At 39.1% G+C, this 16,466-nt stretch overlaps 1 protein-coding gene across 3 annotated transcripts; it reads right to left on the bottom strand.

The window, feature by feature from the left end:
• Positions 1–1,582: 1,582 nt before the first annotated feature.
• LOC124012035 (SLAM family member 5-like) lies at positions 1,583–12,769 on the bottom strand. 3 transcript variants are annotated; one of them, XM_046325385.1, is made up of 6 exons: positions 12,570–12,769; positions 5,066–5,383; positions 4,728–4,988; positions 4,491–4,607; positions 4,074–4,144; positions 1,583–3,291 (listed from the first exon to the last, which is right to left on the bottom strand). In XM_046325385.1, the coding sequence occupies exons 1-6, from the start codon at positions 12,637–12,639 to the stop codon at positions 3,172–3,174; spliced, it is 957 nt and encodes a 318-aa protein (XP_046181341.1). In that variant the 5' UTR covers positions 12,640–12,769; the 3' UTR covers positions 1,583–3,171. The 3 variants fall into 3 exon arrangements, with proteins under 3 accessions (XP_046181341.1, XP_046181342.1, XP_046181343.1); XM_046325387.1 differs by having other exon boundaries at positions 3,155–3,291; positions 4,487–4,607; XM_046325386.1 differs by lacking the exon at positions 4,074–4,144 and having other exon boundaries at positions 4,487–4,607.
• Positions 12,770–16,466: the final 3,697 nt, after the last annotated feature.

The raw sequence follows: 16,466 nt of genomic DNA, 5'->3' as shown, positions 1-16,466 counted from the left end.
CTATGGATGTCGTCTGGGCCGGCAGCCTTGCGAGGGTTAACACGTTTAACTCATGTTGGCTGTGGTGAAGGAGAGCCCGCAGGTTTTGGTAGCGGGCCATGTCAGTGGCACTGTATTGTCCTCAAAGTGAGCAAAGAAGTTGTTTAGTTTGTCTGGGAGCAAGACATCGGTGTCCGCGATGGGGCTAGGTTTCTTTTTAGATTTAGGGAGCCTTGTTTTCACATTAGCTTTGTTAAAATCCCCTGCTTCAATAAATGCAGCCTCAGGATATGGCCATCGAGATGTCTGCTTGGGGGGAAATATTTGGCTGTGATTGTCATCGAAGAGAATTCTCTTGGTAGATAATGCGGTCGGCGTTTGATTGTGAGGAAGTCAGATGAACAAAAATACTTGAGTAATGTTGGTAAGTTGACCTTGCTATTATATCCAATAGTTCTTCCTGGCTGTATGTAATAAGTCTTAATATTTCCTGGGGTAACGGTGTAAGAAATAATACATAATACTGCATAGATTCCTAAGAACGCGAAGCGACCATCTCTGTCGGCGCCATCATCAATATCATAGACCATTTTCGATTGCAATGAATTACATTCTACTTTACTCCGACTCAAATTCTACATTCTTTAGAGGTTTTAGGAGTGTGGTGAATTTCAATTTATGAATCAATTCCAAAAATCTTAATTGAGCCCAACCCTGATTCACAGCTAATAGTTCAAACCTGAGATACAACAGAGGGTCAGATAAACACCATGACCTTGTTTGCACCCTTTTCATTATTAACCTGACTCTAGGACTTGGGGGTAGTTTTCAGCTCAAATCGATAAGACTAGACAGACGATCTCTCAATGCGCTTGTATGAAATGAGACTTCTTAAATCGCACGTCATCAGGCACATGGAATCCCAAAAGAAATGTATACTGATAAAAACAAATCTAGCATTTACACATAAAAGGGTAAGTAGCATATTGTTTTAAAAATTTTTGCATGGTTTTCTCCTATGAGAAAACAACAGCTGATTCAAATGGGGTGAGGCAGATTTCAAACTCTTCAGAGAATTGGTAGGATTCTCTTGTGCATCCTCGCCAATAGGAAGGGAGGAACGATAACATAAGGAAGTTACATTTCATCGAAACTTTGTGGAGTTATGCTATAGATCAGGAATCAAATTAAAGTGTAAAGGTAGGCTACTCACCACTTTGTCCATGCTGCTACAGATGGAAAGCTAATGTATGTTTTATATACGAAGGTTACTCATTTCCTGTAACAAAACATTGGAGTTAAACAATTTACAACATTGCGCAATCTGATTTTCTTGGAAAATTACATAACATTTGTGTTTATTCCAGACCCACGTTAGCTACTCTTCCTGGGGTCCAGTGACCATTGCGCAATTACATACAAAATAAAACAGTACATAACACAACATATTATTACGCTATACTCTACCACAACATATCTATAATACATAATCATTAACCCAGCAATTTTACAATATTAAAATCAAAATAGATAACAAATACAAGGAATGATAAATGAGGCTCATGTTTAGCTACCAAATGGGATTTAAACTATAAAAATGCCATATTTCACAAATGTTTTAATTTTTACTCACAATAATGTATAAATAATGGCACATTGGCACAAAAATGCGTGACCACAGTCTACAGCACAGAAAGGTTGTTAGAGAACATATTGGTTGAACATGATTTAAGATACACTTACACAATTCACAGTACACTGTCTCAGAGCGAAACACTATACATTATGTACAGTATACTGAAATAAATTTAAAAAAATCAATCAACCACTAGATGGGAGAAAAGGTCAATGTTTTCTCAAAACAAAGCTGTAAATATTATAGGATTTTTAAATAAAAAGTTAGAAATTCACTATTTGTGGTCATTATTGTAAATAAAAAATAAAAATACAGCTGCCTGGCATGCAAAGTGACAGGACAAAAGGTCACACACTTAAACTCACTGAATAGAGAATCCACCAAACAATTACAGTTGTCTCTCCTATTTGACCCTAGAAGTGGGCAACGTTAAAACCCCAACATGGAGTTGTGTCTCTGGTGAAATGTTGCCACTCTTAAACTAATAGAAGCAGCCATGGTTTCAAGGAATGACAGTTTACCCAGGTATTCTGAAGCAATACATGATTTGTTTACACAGATTTAAATGACAACAAAAACATAAATGTGGAATGGAGTAATCTACCATCATATTTTGAGTTGTGCTAGATTATGCTAGATTGTGCTAGATTATGTAAAACATTAATGTAAAACATTTAGGGTCACAGTAACCTGTGCTGGCACAGGTATATACAAAGGCTGCAATAATATAGGTGGAGCACAACATGCTCTGATAGAAGGAGAGTCTACAGAGTCTACAGAGTCTGCAGGAGGGAGTGATTGTATTCTTAAGGAAGGATGTGCTTCATAGATAAGGACAACTAATAAATGGACCATCATAATAAACTAAACAAGCTAATTAAGAGCTACAATTGAATTAAATCAAGATCTATCCCTCAAAGTTATTTTCAATACAACATACACGGTGAAAGGAAAACATTTATCTATGGACCTTTTGTTTCTAAAGAAGCCTAACAGCCATTGCTTCTAAGGAGTAGGTGGCTTTATCTCAAACACCTGCTCTTTTTATATGATGTACACAGCTGCTATCCACTGGCAAGCTAAACAATGACCAGCTCTAAAAACGATACAGGGGAGGCACCTACATTTAAACAACAGAACAGACAGTACTGAAAATAAGCGTTGGTCCAGCAGTAGCATAGCAAACACACTAGTGAAATGTATTAAAATATATGTTCCATTTGTTTTAACCTATACATTGAGATTTGGGGAAAAAAGGCACTTGAAAAGAAGGATATTCTGCTACTAACTCAATGGATAGCTATTGAATTGGTCCTTATCAGTGGATGTCATCGAGGTCTCTATTTGACAGGTTTGTGAGAATGACCTACAAAGGAAACCTGAAATTCTAATATCAGCACAACAGTGCCAGGGGATTTTTCTCCCATAACAACTGTGCCTCTAAGAGGTTTTCTGGGTGAATCATTTTTGACTTTAGTTTTGTTTCAATGTCCTCTTCATGATATACTGTCCCCTACATGATGTGAGTTATCCTATTGACTTCACATTTGTCTCTTTCATGCTGTGTCAACATCCCCGCTGGCAGCCATGCGATGTAACAGGAGTGTATCATAAACTGATGTCAGCTTAGGGTTGTCTCTACGCCACTCCAATTCTGGTATATCTGTTCGCTCCTCCTAGGCAAGGAGAAGGGGGGAGGGAGGGACAGGGAAATAAGGGGCAGAGAGTGGGGAGATAAGAGGTTAGGAAAGTAACAAAAACAAAAAAAGTTCTTATGCTTCTTTATTATAAACTTTGTGCCAGAGGGAGGAAACAGGACAAGCCTGACGATCTCTTGTCTACTCTCATTGTTCTGCAGTAGGGAACTCAACAGTCAACACAACACATCTAGAACCTTTCCTAAAGCTAGTAGAGGGAATCACGAAGCCTAACTTAAAAATTCTACAGACTTTGCAAATACTGTAAAAGACTACATGAAGATCGAAGGCATTACTAAACAAATCAAATGTTATTTGTCACATGCGCCGAATACGACAGCTGTAGTAGACCTTACAGTGAAATACTTACTTACTGTACAAGCCCTTAACCAACAATGCAGTTTTAAGAAAAATAAGTGTTAAGTAAAAAAGTTACAAATAATTAAAGAGCAGCGGTGAAATAACAATAGCGGGGCTATAAACAGGGGTTACCGGTACAGAGTCTTATGGCTTGGGGGTAGAAGCTGTTAAGAAGTCTTTTGGACCTAGACTTGGAGCTCCGGGACGCCATATGCGCCGTGTGGCTTCTCATTGTGCAACCAACTGGGCAAAACTGGTTGCAACGACATCAGGCCGGGTATCAAACTCAGGTGGTCTGTGCAACTCAAGACCACATTAACCCACTGGCACAGAGATAAAGCCAACAGTTGTAGACATGAGGGCTGCTGTATTGTCAATCAGCCTGTAACATTTTTACTAACCTGGTTATCTGTTCGTTTTTTAGGAGTTATCTCTGTATACTCAATGTCAACCTGCACTCTTTCGGCTGAATCTAAGAAGACAAAATAAAAGAAAGTAAATATAGGCTTAAGGGGAGGTGTGACTAACTGACAGAGACATATAGATGCTCACCCCACAGCACAGGTTCTGTAAACACTCAGGAGCTATTTTGGTGTCAGATAAGCCAAGAGAGTGTGTGTGCCAACTGCTTTTTCAACATTTCGAGAAGTTGTCTGGGATAATGACACTGTCTGACCAAGCAGAGGAAGTGTGGAAGATACGGCACTTTATTTGACCTGCATCCTGGGTTCAAGCAAACATTTCCTACCTTTTCCAAAACACGACCCATGTCGTGACTTTGGGGAGTGACCTCACACCTGTAAAAGATAAATACCTGCCTTGTGAGTGTCCATTTCTACGCTTCCTTAGATAGATTGCAAGTCCAAACAGCCCCGAGGCAACCAAAACGCAGATTACAGCAATAATAAGCACACCCAGAGTCCTCTCGCCACTGTCTGAAATAAAACACAAGGAAATTATTTTTGTAAAATATGTCTTGAATGAGCTCAACTACACTTCACTTTCACTTAGTAATTGCTATTTTCTGGATGGTTTTAATTCAAAATGTCTCTTACCTGCATCATTAGCACGACCATCTTCACTGCAACATTTTGGGACAAGAACTGTCTCATTGCTGACAGGGTTGGAAGCCACACAGCTTCCCTCTACCTCCAAATGGAGAGATAGATCGGTGGTGAGGTCAGGACTGCTGGTCTGGTTTAGTATTTCCTCTCCCCTGTACAGGGTCAAGGTCACCTCTTTTTCATTGTCCACAGAACACACCACACTACAGGAGCTGCTGTCACACTCTGTCACCTGAGGTTTGGAAACAGAATCTGGAAGAAAAAATACAAATAAATTGAAATCAGAACCTATATTAAATGTTTTCAAAATACAACACACACACACTTACTGTATACAGTGAGCTCAAATGCTGATGTTTTTTTCTCTTCGTCTGTATTCTCAACAGTATAAACCCCAGCATCGTCTATCTGAAGGTCTGACAGAGTGAAGTATCTTGTAGCATTGTTCAAGTGGAGGCGGTTTTCAAATCTCTTCTCAAGGGTGATGTTGCCTTCTTTACCAGGGTACACATTTGCAATACTGCCAAGGTCTCCATAAAGTAAATTGCCAGACTTGATCACCCTCTCTTGAAAAGAGAAAGACTGTCCCACGATGCCTTTCACCTGCTGAGTCTCAGACTGGACTGTTTGCTGGGAAGCACAGAGTACTGTGGAAAGAGAGAGACTAAATATTAACACAATGACTGCAGTCACACACTAAATCTCACAATACCTGGATAAGTGTTTAATATGTCAGTAACTGCATCCATATGATATTGTGATCTGATGTCAGACTGCACTGAAGATGACAATGGCATTCAATCATTAGTTCATGTTTTCTGCACGTCTGCATTGTAGTCGTCTGGAATGACACTACTGACTTGAGTATCACAGTCATTCTTAGTTATTTACAGGCCTAATGTGATGGTTGGGGTCAGGAAATAATTGTTTGGAACTAGTAGTTGAATATTTTGTCCGAAATTAAGTTCACATGGAAATGCATTCTCTGAGTGAGGAAAGTTCTTCCCCCCCAAATAAAAGTCAAGGATATCACTGAAAAAGCACATGACTTTACAGAGATATTTCAAGTAACATAACTTTCCACTACAGCCTCTCAAATAGCCTAGATCGAATCCTTTGAATTTCAGGGTCAGAGGAACATTTCAACCTGATAGAGGACTATTGTAGGCGTTAGCCTATGTGTTATTTGTTCAATCAAGGTTTTGTGTTGAGAAAACAGAAAAATAGATCAGGGGCATGATGGTTGTCCTACGAGCAGTAGGAAAGAGGCAGGTTATCTGTACAAATGGACACTGTAAAAAATATTCTTATTATAAGCAGCTGTAGCCTGTAGAAATGTGTCTGCTAAATTACTCAGATGTAATTATCTAGACAGATGTAATGTATATCAATAATCATTGGTGGAAAAAGTATCAAATTGTCATACTTGAATAAAAGTAAAGACACCTTAATAAAAAATCTAAATGAGTCACCCAGTAAAATACTACTTGAGTAAAAATGTAAGTGTTTGGTTTTAAATCTACTTAAGTATCAAAAGTAAATGTAAAGGCTAAAATATACTTAAGTGTCAATGGTAAAAGTATGAATCATTTCAAATTCCTTATTTCAAACAAACCAGAGCTCATTATTCTTCGTTTTAAATCGTTTTTATTTACGGATAGCCAGGGGCACACTACAACACTCAGACATAATTTACAAACTAAGCATTTGTGGTTCATGCGTCTGCCAGATTATAGGCAGGAGGGATGATTAGGCATGTTCTCTTGATAAGTGCGTGCATTTTACTTTTCTTTGTCCTGCTAAGTATTGAACATGTAATGAGTACTTTTGGGTGTCAGGGAAAATGCATGGAGTAAAATGTACATTATTTTCTTTAGGAATGTAGTGGAGTAAAAGTAGAAGTTGTCAAAAATATAAATGGTAAAGTACAGATACTCCCCAAAAACAAATGAAGTAGTACGTTAAAGTATTTCCTTTTTTTCCCTAAATAGTATCTTCTTCTTTTTCATAAATAAAAAAGTCTTAACTGCAAAATATTTGTAGATTTTAGGCCCAGCTGCAGGAAGTAGTTTGGGGGTGGGGGGGGGGTATATTGGCACTACAGATGGCTATATCGGTCCGCTAATACAGGACGATTAAATGCCCAGTGCACTACTTCTGACTTTTCAGCACCCTTACTTCCCACAGCTATGGTTTAAGGTGTTGAGTAAGGTAGAACAAATGTTTCAGTGTCACATCCTCTGAGGAGACATAGTCTTAATGTAGGCAGCAGGTGGGCTCAATTAGGCATTAGGTTACCCAGGTCATTAGCTTATTAACCTGGTTATTGGCTCATAGCCCCAAAGACATATTATTGGGCTTGTACAAGAGCAGCTTTTCAGTATTAGTTCTACAGGTGAATAGAAGAGAACTCATGCACACCCTACAAACATAATGTATTTGTCCTCCAATAGCGAACTGTATACATAGTCTATCTGAATAGGTGACTGCTTGTCTCTGCTTGTGAACACAGAGTCGTTTCCTTTCCCATCAGTCTGTCACATCGTGTGGTCCGCCGCCTTCTGTCACGTTAGTGGTTTGACCACACTGAGAAGCAGCCCCACACAGTCTTCCCTGTGTACAGGAGTCCCATCTCACTAACAGGCCTACTGTATGTGGTGAAATAAGTTTCCACTGCAATGAATACTTTTCATTGCTGCGAACAGAATAGTTCTCAGTAATGCTAAAGGTCACCCGTGACTTATAATTCTTACAGTTGTCGGATCAATGTTGACCTGATAGGGGTGTTTGGATTTCTAAAAATGAAAGTGAAATTGCACTGGGAAAAGGAAGGCTATTTTACATGTGTGGGTCTAGGAGTGTAACTACAGTACTTTTGTACAACATTGTTTTCACATTCTCTAAGTTAATGAACTATATAAATTGGTGATGAGACGATGAACATTGTGGCGATAGCCTCCCTAATGTTGTATGTTCTTCAGCACAAGGAAGCTAGACTCCAGCGTACATACTCCAGACACAGCCAGAAGAGGACTGGCCACCCCTCGTAGCCTGGTTCCTCTCTATGTTTCTTACTAGGTTTTGACCATTCTAGGGAGTATTTCCTAGCCACCGTGCTTCTACACCTGCATTGCTTGCTGTTTGGGGTTTTAGACTGGGTTTCTGTACAGCACTTTGATATATCAGCTGATGTAAGAAGAGCTATATAAATAAATTTGATTTGATATTAAGAATGCATATGAAATAAGCCCACCTCTTTAAGGAATACCTAGGATAGGATAAGTAATCCCTCTCACCCCCCTAAGTTTTAGATGCACTATTGTTAAGTGACTGTCCCACTGGATGTCATAAGGTGAATGCACCAATTTGTAAGTCGCTCTGGATAAGAGCGTCTGCTAAATGACTTAAATGTAAATGTTAAATGTAATATCGTTCTGCGTTTATGTCTCACCCACACATACTCACATACCAAAGTTTTGTTCATTTAGGATAAACATACTTCTCAGCAATGCCATAGGGATTGTAACAAAGGATAGACAACACACAAACAGTGACTTGTTATAAGAAAAACAGTTTAAAAAATGTATGCAAATGTTGAGGGGCTATTTCTGCAGCTGGCTACTGTAACAGTAAAACTGACAATTAACAAGCATTGGCTGTGCCATCAACTTGTAGTTCATTTGAATTGTGAAACTGCAGTTACAGTATTTGCAGTATAATGGTTATTTTGAAAGCAGCAATTGCAATATAACTGCAAAATAACCAGAGTTAGGACATAACCACTACACCAGGGGTAAGGCAACCATGATCCTGGAGTGACGCAGGTGATTGATGTTTTTCATTTAACTGACCTGGAAGGACAGGTGTGTTGAATTTAGGCAATAACTGAACTGATCAATTAGCTCAGTTGGTCAGGTGTGGTGCATAGTTGGAACAAAATCCTGTAGTACCTGCGGCCCTCCAGGAAGAGGATTGCCTACCGCTGTACTACACAATTACTGAATTGTACAGTATAATCTAACATTAACCCTGCAGGTACAAACGTGACTGTAACTGTGTTATTTTGGACAAAGCTATTAGCAGTAGCCATATAAAAAAACAACATGTGCAACTGCACAACTGCAATGATTTTTGCTGGGAAATATATTTTTCATTGGAAAATGACATCAGTTATGATGATTATATGATGAATAAGTTATACTTATTTTCCACCATAATTTGCAAATAAATTCATTAAAAATCCTACAATGTGATTTTCTGGATTTTTTTTCTCATGTTGTCTGTCATAGTTGAAGTGTACCTATGATGACAATTACAGGCCTTTCTCATCTTTTTAAGTGGGAGAACTTGCACAATTGGTGGCTGACTAAATATTGTTTTGCCCCACTGTATGTGGCAGGGTCTACAGGAAATAACGGACTACAAAATAGAAAACCAATCACGTCACGTACAACGACGTCACACTTCCAGACAAACTAAACACCTTCTTTGACCGCTTTGAGGATAACACCTTCTCCGTGCCTGACGCGAGTAAAACATTTAAATGTGTTAACCCTCGCAAGGCTGCTGGCCCAGACGGCATCCCTAGCCGTGTCCTCAGAGCATGCACAGACCAGCTGGCTGGTGTATTTATGGACATATTAAATTGCTCTGAAGTCCCCACATGCTTCAAGATGGCTACCATTGCTCCTGTACCCAAGAAGGCAAAAAGAACTTAACTAAATTACTTCTGCCCCGTACCACTCACTTCTGTCATCATGAAGTGCTTTGAGAGACTAGTCATCGATCAAATCACCTCCACCTTACCAGCCTCCCAACAAATCAAATCGCATTAGTCACATGCGCCAAATACAGCAGGTGTAGACACTAGTGAAATGCTTACTTACGAGCCCCTAACCAATAATGCAGTTAAAAAAATAAGGATAAGAATAAGTGTAGCAAGTAATTAAAGAGCAGCAGTAAAATAACAATAGCAAGACTATATACAGGGGGGTACCGATACAGAGTCAATGTGAGGGGCCCTTGCATTGGGCTTGATTACCAACAACGACGAGACAGCCTACAGGGAGGAGGTGAGGGCACTCAACCTCTCACTCAACGTCAACAAAACAACAGAGATGCTAGATATAGCCATATGTTAGCTAGCTGGCTAACATTGAACCTAGTTGGTTAGCTTTAGCTACCTGCAGATTCAAACTTCATGGATGGTCGCTAGCTATACTGACAGGACCCGGTTACGAACCCGGGTCTCCGGAGTGAGAAACAGTCGCTTAACCAACTGAGCCACGAATAGTCGGCAGAACCCAGAAGATGAGGCAGACACAGCAGTACTTGAGACAGTGTATTTAATGAAGTAAAAAAGTGAAGTCCTTCAGGAAAACATGTAACTCCACAACCTCAAAAGGAATTCCACAAGAACAAAGGTAATCCTCCAAGACAAAAAGGTAAATCCACAAGGTGGTAGGTATAGCATAAAAAGCCTCAAAAGATACTCAAAATAAATAAACAAGAACAAAAAAACAGAATTCCACAAGAGAGTCCACCGGGATCAACAAGAGTACACAGAATACTAGGGCTGGGTGCTAACATACAAACACAGAGCAAATAACTGAGGAAAACTAAGGGTTTAAATACAATCAGGGGAAACGAGGCACAGGTGCAAATAATAATGGGGATCAAGGGAAAACAAAAGGTCAAAAAGCACAATGGGGGCATCTAGTGACCAAAAACCGGAACAACCCTGGCCAAATCCTGACACTATACCAATCTGTTTGTACTGAAGCTATGGGTTGGTGTTATGGTTCATTGTTTAGCTAACTTGCTATTTCATGAACATGTCAAGACAATAATGACCCAACCACAGCTAGATGTGGCTAGAGGGGTGGTTATAGCATTGATTTTCCCATCAATTTAGTGTCTGGGTAAGCATCATCTAATAATTATTACATATTTTTATCTGGACACTTTCATAGTCAGATTAAGATATAGACCAAGGAGTATATGAAGTATATTTTTACGTGGAGTATTTCCTTATTGTAGACTACTACTTTCACCAGTTTTAGTCTTGAAATCAGTGGTTGGGTGGGGCTAAGGCTTAAGAGTGTGTGAATGCTGAATATGTGTAGACAAAGAACTCTTCAGTAGGTGTACCAAAACATTCAAAGGCCATTTTCTCAAAAGTGGGGTTACAAGTTTATCAACTTCAAAGCAGAATTATGCATGCAAGTATAAAAAAAATATGTTGACTCAACCTACTTGAAGAGAAACACCAATGACATCCTCCTCTTTCATGTTGGAAACGGTCATACAGTAGGCTACACACTTTTAGGTTATGTTGTTCTAGGCTGCCTGGCTAAAATGCTTGCTATAGCTAGCCTAACTTCCTTTCATTGGCAATGATGTGCCAGGCCAGCTAGTTAACGTTAGCCTATAGTAGGCCTATATTGTGTGAAAATGGTCTGTCCTTGGTTTCAAATGGTCTGTCCTTGGTTTCAACACTCACTTCTGAGTTCCAATATGCCTCTGGAAGCAATGTCAGCACAAGAACTCTTCATCGGGAGCAACCCGGTGGGTTTCCATGGCCGAGCAGCCACACACACAAGCCTAAAATCACTAAAGTAAAGCTCACCGCCATTGGACTCTTGAGCATTGGAAATCACGCTTCACCATCTGGCAGTCTGATAGATGAATCTGGGTTTGGCGGATGCCAAGAGAACGCTGCCTGCTTGGATTCATAAGGCCAACCCCAAAAAACTACTTAAGTAGTACTTTAAAGTATTTTTAATTAAGTACTTTACACCACTGCTGACCACATACTTTTGGTCATGTAGAGAAGCTCTTATTTCTCTTGAAGGTCTTCATTCTCAGTTTTAAGACATTCAAGTGAGAGACTTACACCCTAAAAAAACACCACTTTTTTGTCTCACGCTATGAACCGAGGTACATCACATTTGTGGTGAGCTGACTTGTGACCAGACCATGAACTTCATCAAAAAGACATCGCCTGTTCCAACGACCTGCCTCGCACTCTTCCATCCGTCTATGTGACAGACAGCCACTGACCACATAATGACATAAACCACAAACATTTCCTGTTTAATGTCCCCCTCGAAAGTAGCTTAAATGCCACTGAGTTTTAATGTTAATTTTACCTAATGACTTTTAGATATTGATATCCATTAAAGAATTTCTTCATTTTGGGGATGAAGCCATGGCCATGAAGGTGCATGTTTTATTGTCACATCCATAGTAATTAGTCTTTTCAAGCATCAATGGGCAGGTACTGTGAGCCTAAACACAGTGAACATGTAACTTCTGTCATTTGGCCAAAATTCTTATAGAACACAAATTAGTTTCTAATGACAAGCTACAGTCTCAGTCTCAGAGAACTATAAAAAGTTATCAGCCTGTTGTTTCCAAAATATTATTAATCTCTCATCTAAATTAGTCTATGAATCAATAAAGTATTGGCATACTCTGTAGTTGGTGTATAGATCACAAACTTTTATATCCTACAACTCTTTTTTCCCGTGAAAGAACCTATCCCTGTCTGTATCTGTACCTTACTTTAAATATTTGTCTAATGCTCTGACAGGATACAGGAGCACGTCTCTCCAGAAAGGGAGGAATGTTATTTTGGAATGAGTCTTAGCGATAGGCTACACACAGTGTAAATGTTGCACTGTTTAAATGATTCACCATTTTTTAATTTGACCAATGTTGCTAATAAAAACATTGAACATTTCAAAATAAAAACATTTGGCTACTTATCTGTCATCTCCCACATACAATTTTAGTTAGTGCAGCAAATCAGTAAAAACAAAAGAAACATACCATTAATGACAAAATATAGCAGCATGAACATCAGTCTGGCAAGCCTTTTCCATCTGAACAAATGGTTCATTCCTCTAAAGCTCCAGCTGTTCAGTGGTGCGCACTGTGAAGAACCGGAAAGATGTGATCTTGTCCTGGTACAGAGGAGAGAATAGACTCAACCAGACCAGCAGCCCTTTGTGGTGTATTCATTAAGACGATTCTGTTGCAAAATGTTTCTTAAACAGAAGGAAACAGAAAGGGGAGGGACATACCTGAATTTATCCAATAGAAACTGCTGTTTTAGTTGCAACTGTTTGGGCAAATGTTTACACCCCTCGTCTCATCACCAGTCTGTCTCTCCCTCTCTCGAGATAAGATTACAACTCCATCTACAGTGGTGTATTTGATTACCCTGTCAGTAATCACATCATCGCTGTCAACATCACAACACCCTGAGGAGATGAGATGGAGGTTTAGCAGAAGAAGCATGTGTGAGAAATTGGATAATCCATGACTGCCATCATGTCTGAGCTCATTACATTATAATACCCATCCCTCTAAAGATACAGAGAGCGGTTAGTAGACTTGTTATGTAGTGATGAGTCTATGTTGTTAAACTCTTAAGGATCCGCCCCTTTTTTTCAATTTTCACCTAAAATGACATACCCAAATCCAACTGCCTGTATGTCAGGCCCTGAAGCAAGGATATGCATATTCTTGAAACACTTTGACATTTTTGGAAATGTGAAAAGAATGTAGGAGAAAATAACACAATAGATCTGGTAAAATATAATACAAAGAAAAAAACAACCGTTTTTGTGTATTTTTTTGTACCATCATCTTTGAAATGCAAGAGAAAGGCCATAATGTATTATTCCAGCCCAGGTGCAATTTCGATTTTGGCCACTAGGTGGCAGCAGTGAATGTGCAAAGTTTTAGACTGATCAATGATCCATTGCATTTCTAAATCAAGACCGCCCAAATGTGCCTAATTTGTTAATGAATTAACTTTCATGTTAAAATGTGTGCACTCTCCTCAAACAAGGAAAGTGGTCAGTGCAGTTAGATTAACAAGAATTTAAGCTTTCTGCCAATATCAGATATGTCTATGTCCTGGGAAATGTTCACGTTACTTACAAACTCATGCTATTCGCATTAGGCTACGTTAGCTCAACCGTCATGTGGAAGGGACATAGATTAAAGAGCACCTTCTAGTGGAGAAAATATAATTTCACTGTGAACTATTTGCAGATTGCATTATCGTGTATGGTAGCCTTATGTATGCTATTGTGTGAGGTATATACACTGAGTGTACAAAATATCAGGAAAACCTGCTTTTTCCATGACGTAGACAGACCAGATTAATCCAGGTGAAAGTTATGATCCCTTGATTTCACGGTTACCTGCTAAATCCACTTCAATCAGTGTAGATGAAGGGGAGGAGACAACATGCCTGGGAACGGGGTTCTGCTAGCGGAACCCCTCTTCAACAGCCAGTGAAATTGCAGGGCGCCAAATTCAAAACAACAGAAATCTCATAAATCACATTTCTCAAACATACAAGTATTAGGCACCATTTTAAAGATAACATTATCATTAATCCAGACACAGTGTCTGATTACAAAAAGGCTTTACAGCGAAAGCTCCACAAACGATTATGTTAGGTCACCACCAAGTCGCAGAAAAACCCAGCCATTTTTTCCAGCCCAAGATAGGAGTCACAAAAAAACAGAAATATAGATACAATTAATCACTAACCTTTGATGATCTTCATCAGATGACACTCATAGGACTTCATGTTACACAATAAATGTATGTTTTGTTCGATAAAGTGCATATTTATATCCAAAAATCTAATTTTACATTGGCGTGTTATGTTCAGTAGTTCCAAAACATACAGTGATTTTGCAGAGAGCCACATCAATTGACAGAAATACTCATAATAAACATTGATAATAGATACAACTATTATACATGGAACTTTAGATAAACTTCTCCTTAACCTCTTGCGACAAGCAAACCCGTATCCGGGAGCGTAATCATAGCCTCAAATGCATTAGCATAATGCAGCGGACATAAATACCCCTAGAAACTTTTCCTCTTCATGAAAATCGCAAATGAAATGAAATAAATATATTCAAACACAAGCTTAGCCTTTTGTTAACAACACTGTCATCTCAGATTTTCAAAATATGCGTTACAGCCAACGCTAGACAAGCATTTGTGTAAGTTTATCATGGCATAATGCTATGCTAGCTCTGCTGGCAGCAGGCAACATTTTCACGAAAATAAGAAAAGCAACCAAATTAAATTATTTACCTTTGAAGAACTTCGGAAGCTTTCACTCAGGAGACTCCCAGTTAGATAGCAAATGTTCCTTTTTTCCAAAAATAATATTTTTTGTAGGCGAAAAAGCTCCTGTTTCTTCATCATGCTTGGTCACCACTCCGTCAGGTGAGTGAGGAAGGACGCCTGTATCTTTGTAGTGACTCTCCACTCGGCACAGCCAGAAGAGGACTGGCCACCTCACATAGCCTGGTTCCTGTCTAGGTTTCTTCCTAGGTTTTGGCCTTTCCAGGGAGTTTTTCCTAGCCACCGTGCTTCTACACCTGCATTACTTGCTGTTTGGGGTTTTAGGCTGGGTTTCTGTACAGCACTTTGAGATATCAGCTGATGTACGAAGGGCTATATAAATCAATTTGATTTGATTTGTGTATTGATACACCATCCAAAGTGTAATTAATAACTTCACCATGCTCAAAGGGATATATTCAACGTTTGTTTTTTAATATTTTTACCTAATTTACTAAAATGCGGCCTTCTTTGCAAGCCATTTGAAAGCCTGGATTCTCTTTGTGTTTGAAATTCACTGCTCGACTGAGGGGACCTTACGGATAATTGTTTGTTGTGGGGTACAGAAATGACGTAGTCATTCAAAAAGCATGTTAAACAATATTATTGCACACAAGTCCATGCAACTTGTTCTGTGACTTGTTAACCACTTGCTCCTACCTGGCACGCAGGCGTCCCATCTAGAGCTCTGGAAATGCAAATGCGCTATGCTAAATGCTAATAGTATTAGTTCAAACTCAAACGTTCATTAAAATACACATGCAGGGTATTGAATTAAAGCTACACTCGTTGTGAATCCAGGCAACAAGTCAGATTTTTAAAATTATTTTCGGCGAAAGCATGAGAAGCTATTATCTGATAGCATGTAACACAACAAAAGACCCGCAGGGGACGTAAACAAAATAATTAGCATATTCGGCGCTACACAAACCGCACAATAAAATATAAAACATTCATTACCTTTGACCATCTTCTTTGTTGGCACTCCTAGATGTCCCATAATCACTATTGGGTCTTTTTTTCGATTAAATCGGTCCATATATAGCCTAGATATCGTTCTATGTAGACTGTATGATAATGGAAAAAAAGAGCGTTTCATAACGTAACGTCATTTTTTAAAATTCAAAAGGTCGACGATAAACTTTCACAAAACACTTCGAAATACTTTTGTAATGCAACTTTAGGTATTAGTACACGTTAATAAGCGATAAAATTCATCAGGAGGCGATGTAACTTCTATAGGTGTCGTCTGGAAAAAAAACATGGCCGAGAGAGCTCGACCAAAACATCCGGTCGGAGAACGGAGGGAAGGAGTTCCCTTGAACCGGTTAGACCAAGAATCAATTGCGAATCAAATGACAAGACTCTAGACAACGTGTGGTAGCTGTAGGTGCTGAAACCTCGGTCTCATGTAATTCGGTTCACTTTGAACAATTCCTGGAAGTAAGCGCAAGGATATTTATTTCCATTTTCAGTGATCAGGTTTTCCTGCGCTATTCGATGAAACTCACGCTCTGTTAAAGTCACAGCCGTGATTTAACCAGTTTTAGAAACGTCAGAGTG

The sequence above is a fragment of the Oncorhynchus gorbuscha genome, linkage group LG24 (genome assembly GCF_021184085.1).
Source record: "Oncorhynchus gorbuscha isolate QuinsamMale2020 ecotype Even-year linkage group LG24, OgorEven_v1.0, whole genome shotgun sequence".
Taxonomy (NCBI): Eukaryota; Metazoa; Chordata; class Actinopteri; order Salmoniformes; family Salmonidae; genus Oncorhynchus; species Oncorhynchus gorbuscha.
The sequence above is the reverse complement of the archived record's forward strand: the minus strand, read 5'-3'. Positions and strand labels throughout refer to the sequence as shown.

What these genes read in the sequence shown, in the direction of transcription:
- LOC124012035 (XM_046325385.1), bottom strand. Translation starts at nt 12,639, where the DNA reads ATGAACCATTTGTTCAGATGGAAAAGGCTTGCCAGACTGATGTTCATG. An exon ending in ATTTGAGCTCACTGTATACA is followed by an intron (nt 4,989 to 5,065) that starts GTAAGTGTGTGT and finishes TTTTTCTTCCAG; the next exon opens with ATTCTGTTTCCAAACCTCAG. An exon ending in TAGAAATGGACACTCACAAG is followed by an intron (nt 4,145 to 4,490) that starts GCAGGTATTTAT and finishes TTGTCTTCTTAG; the next exon opens with ATTCAGCCGAAAGAGTGCAG.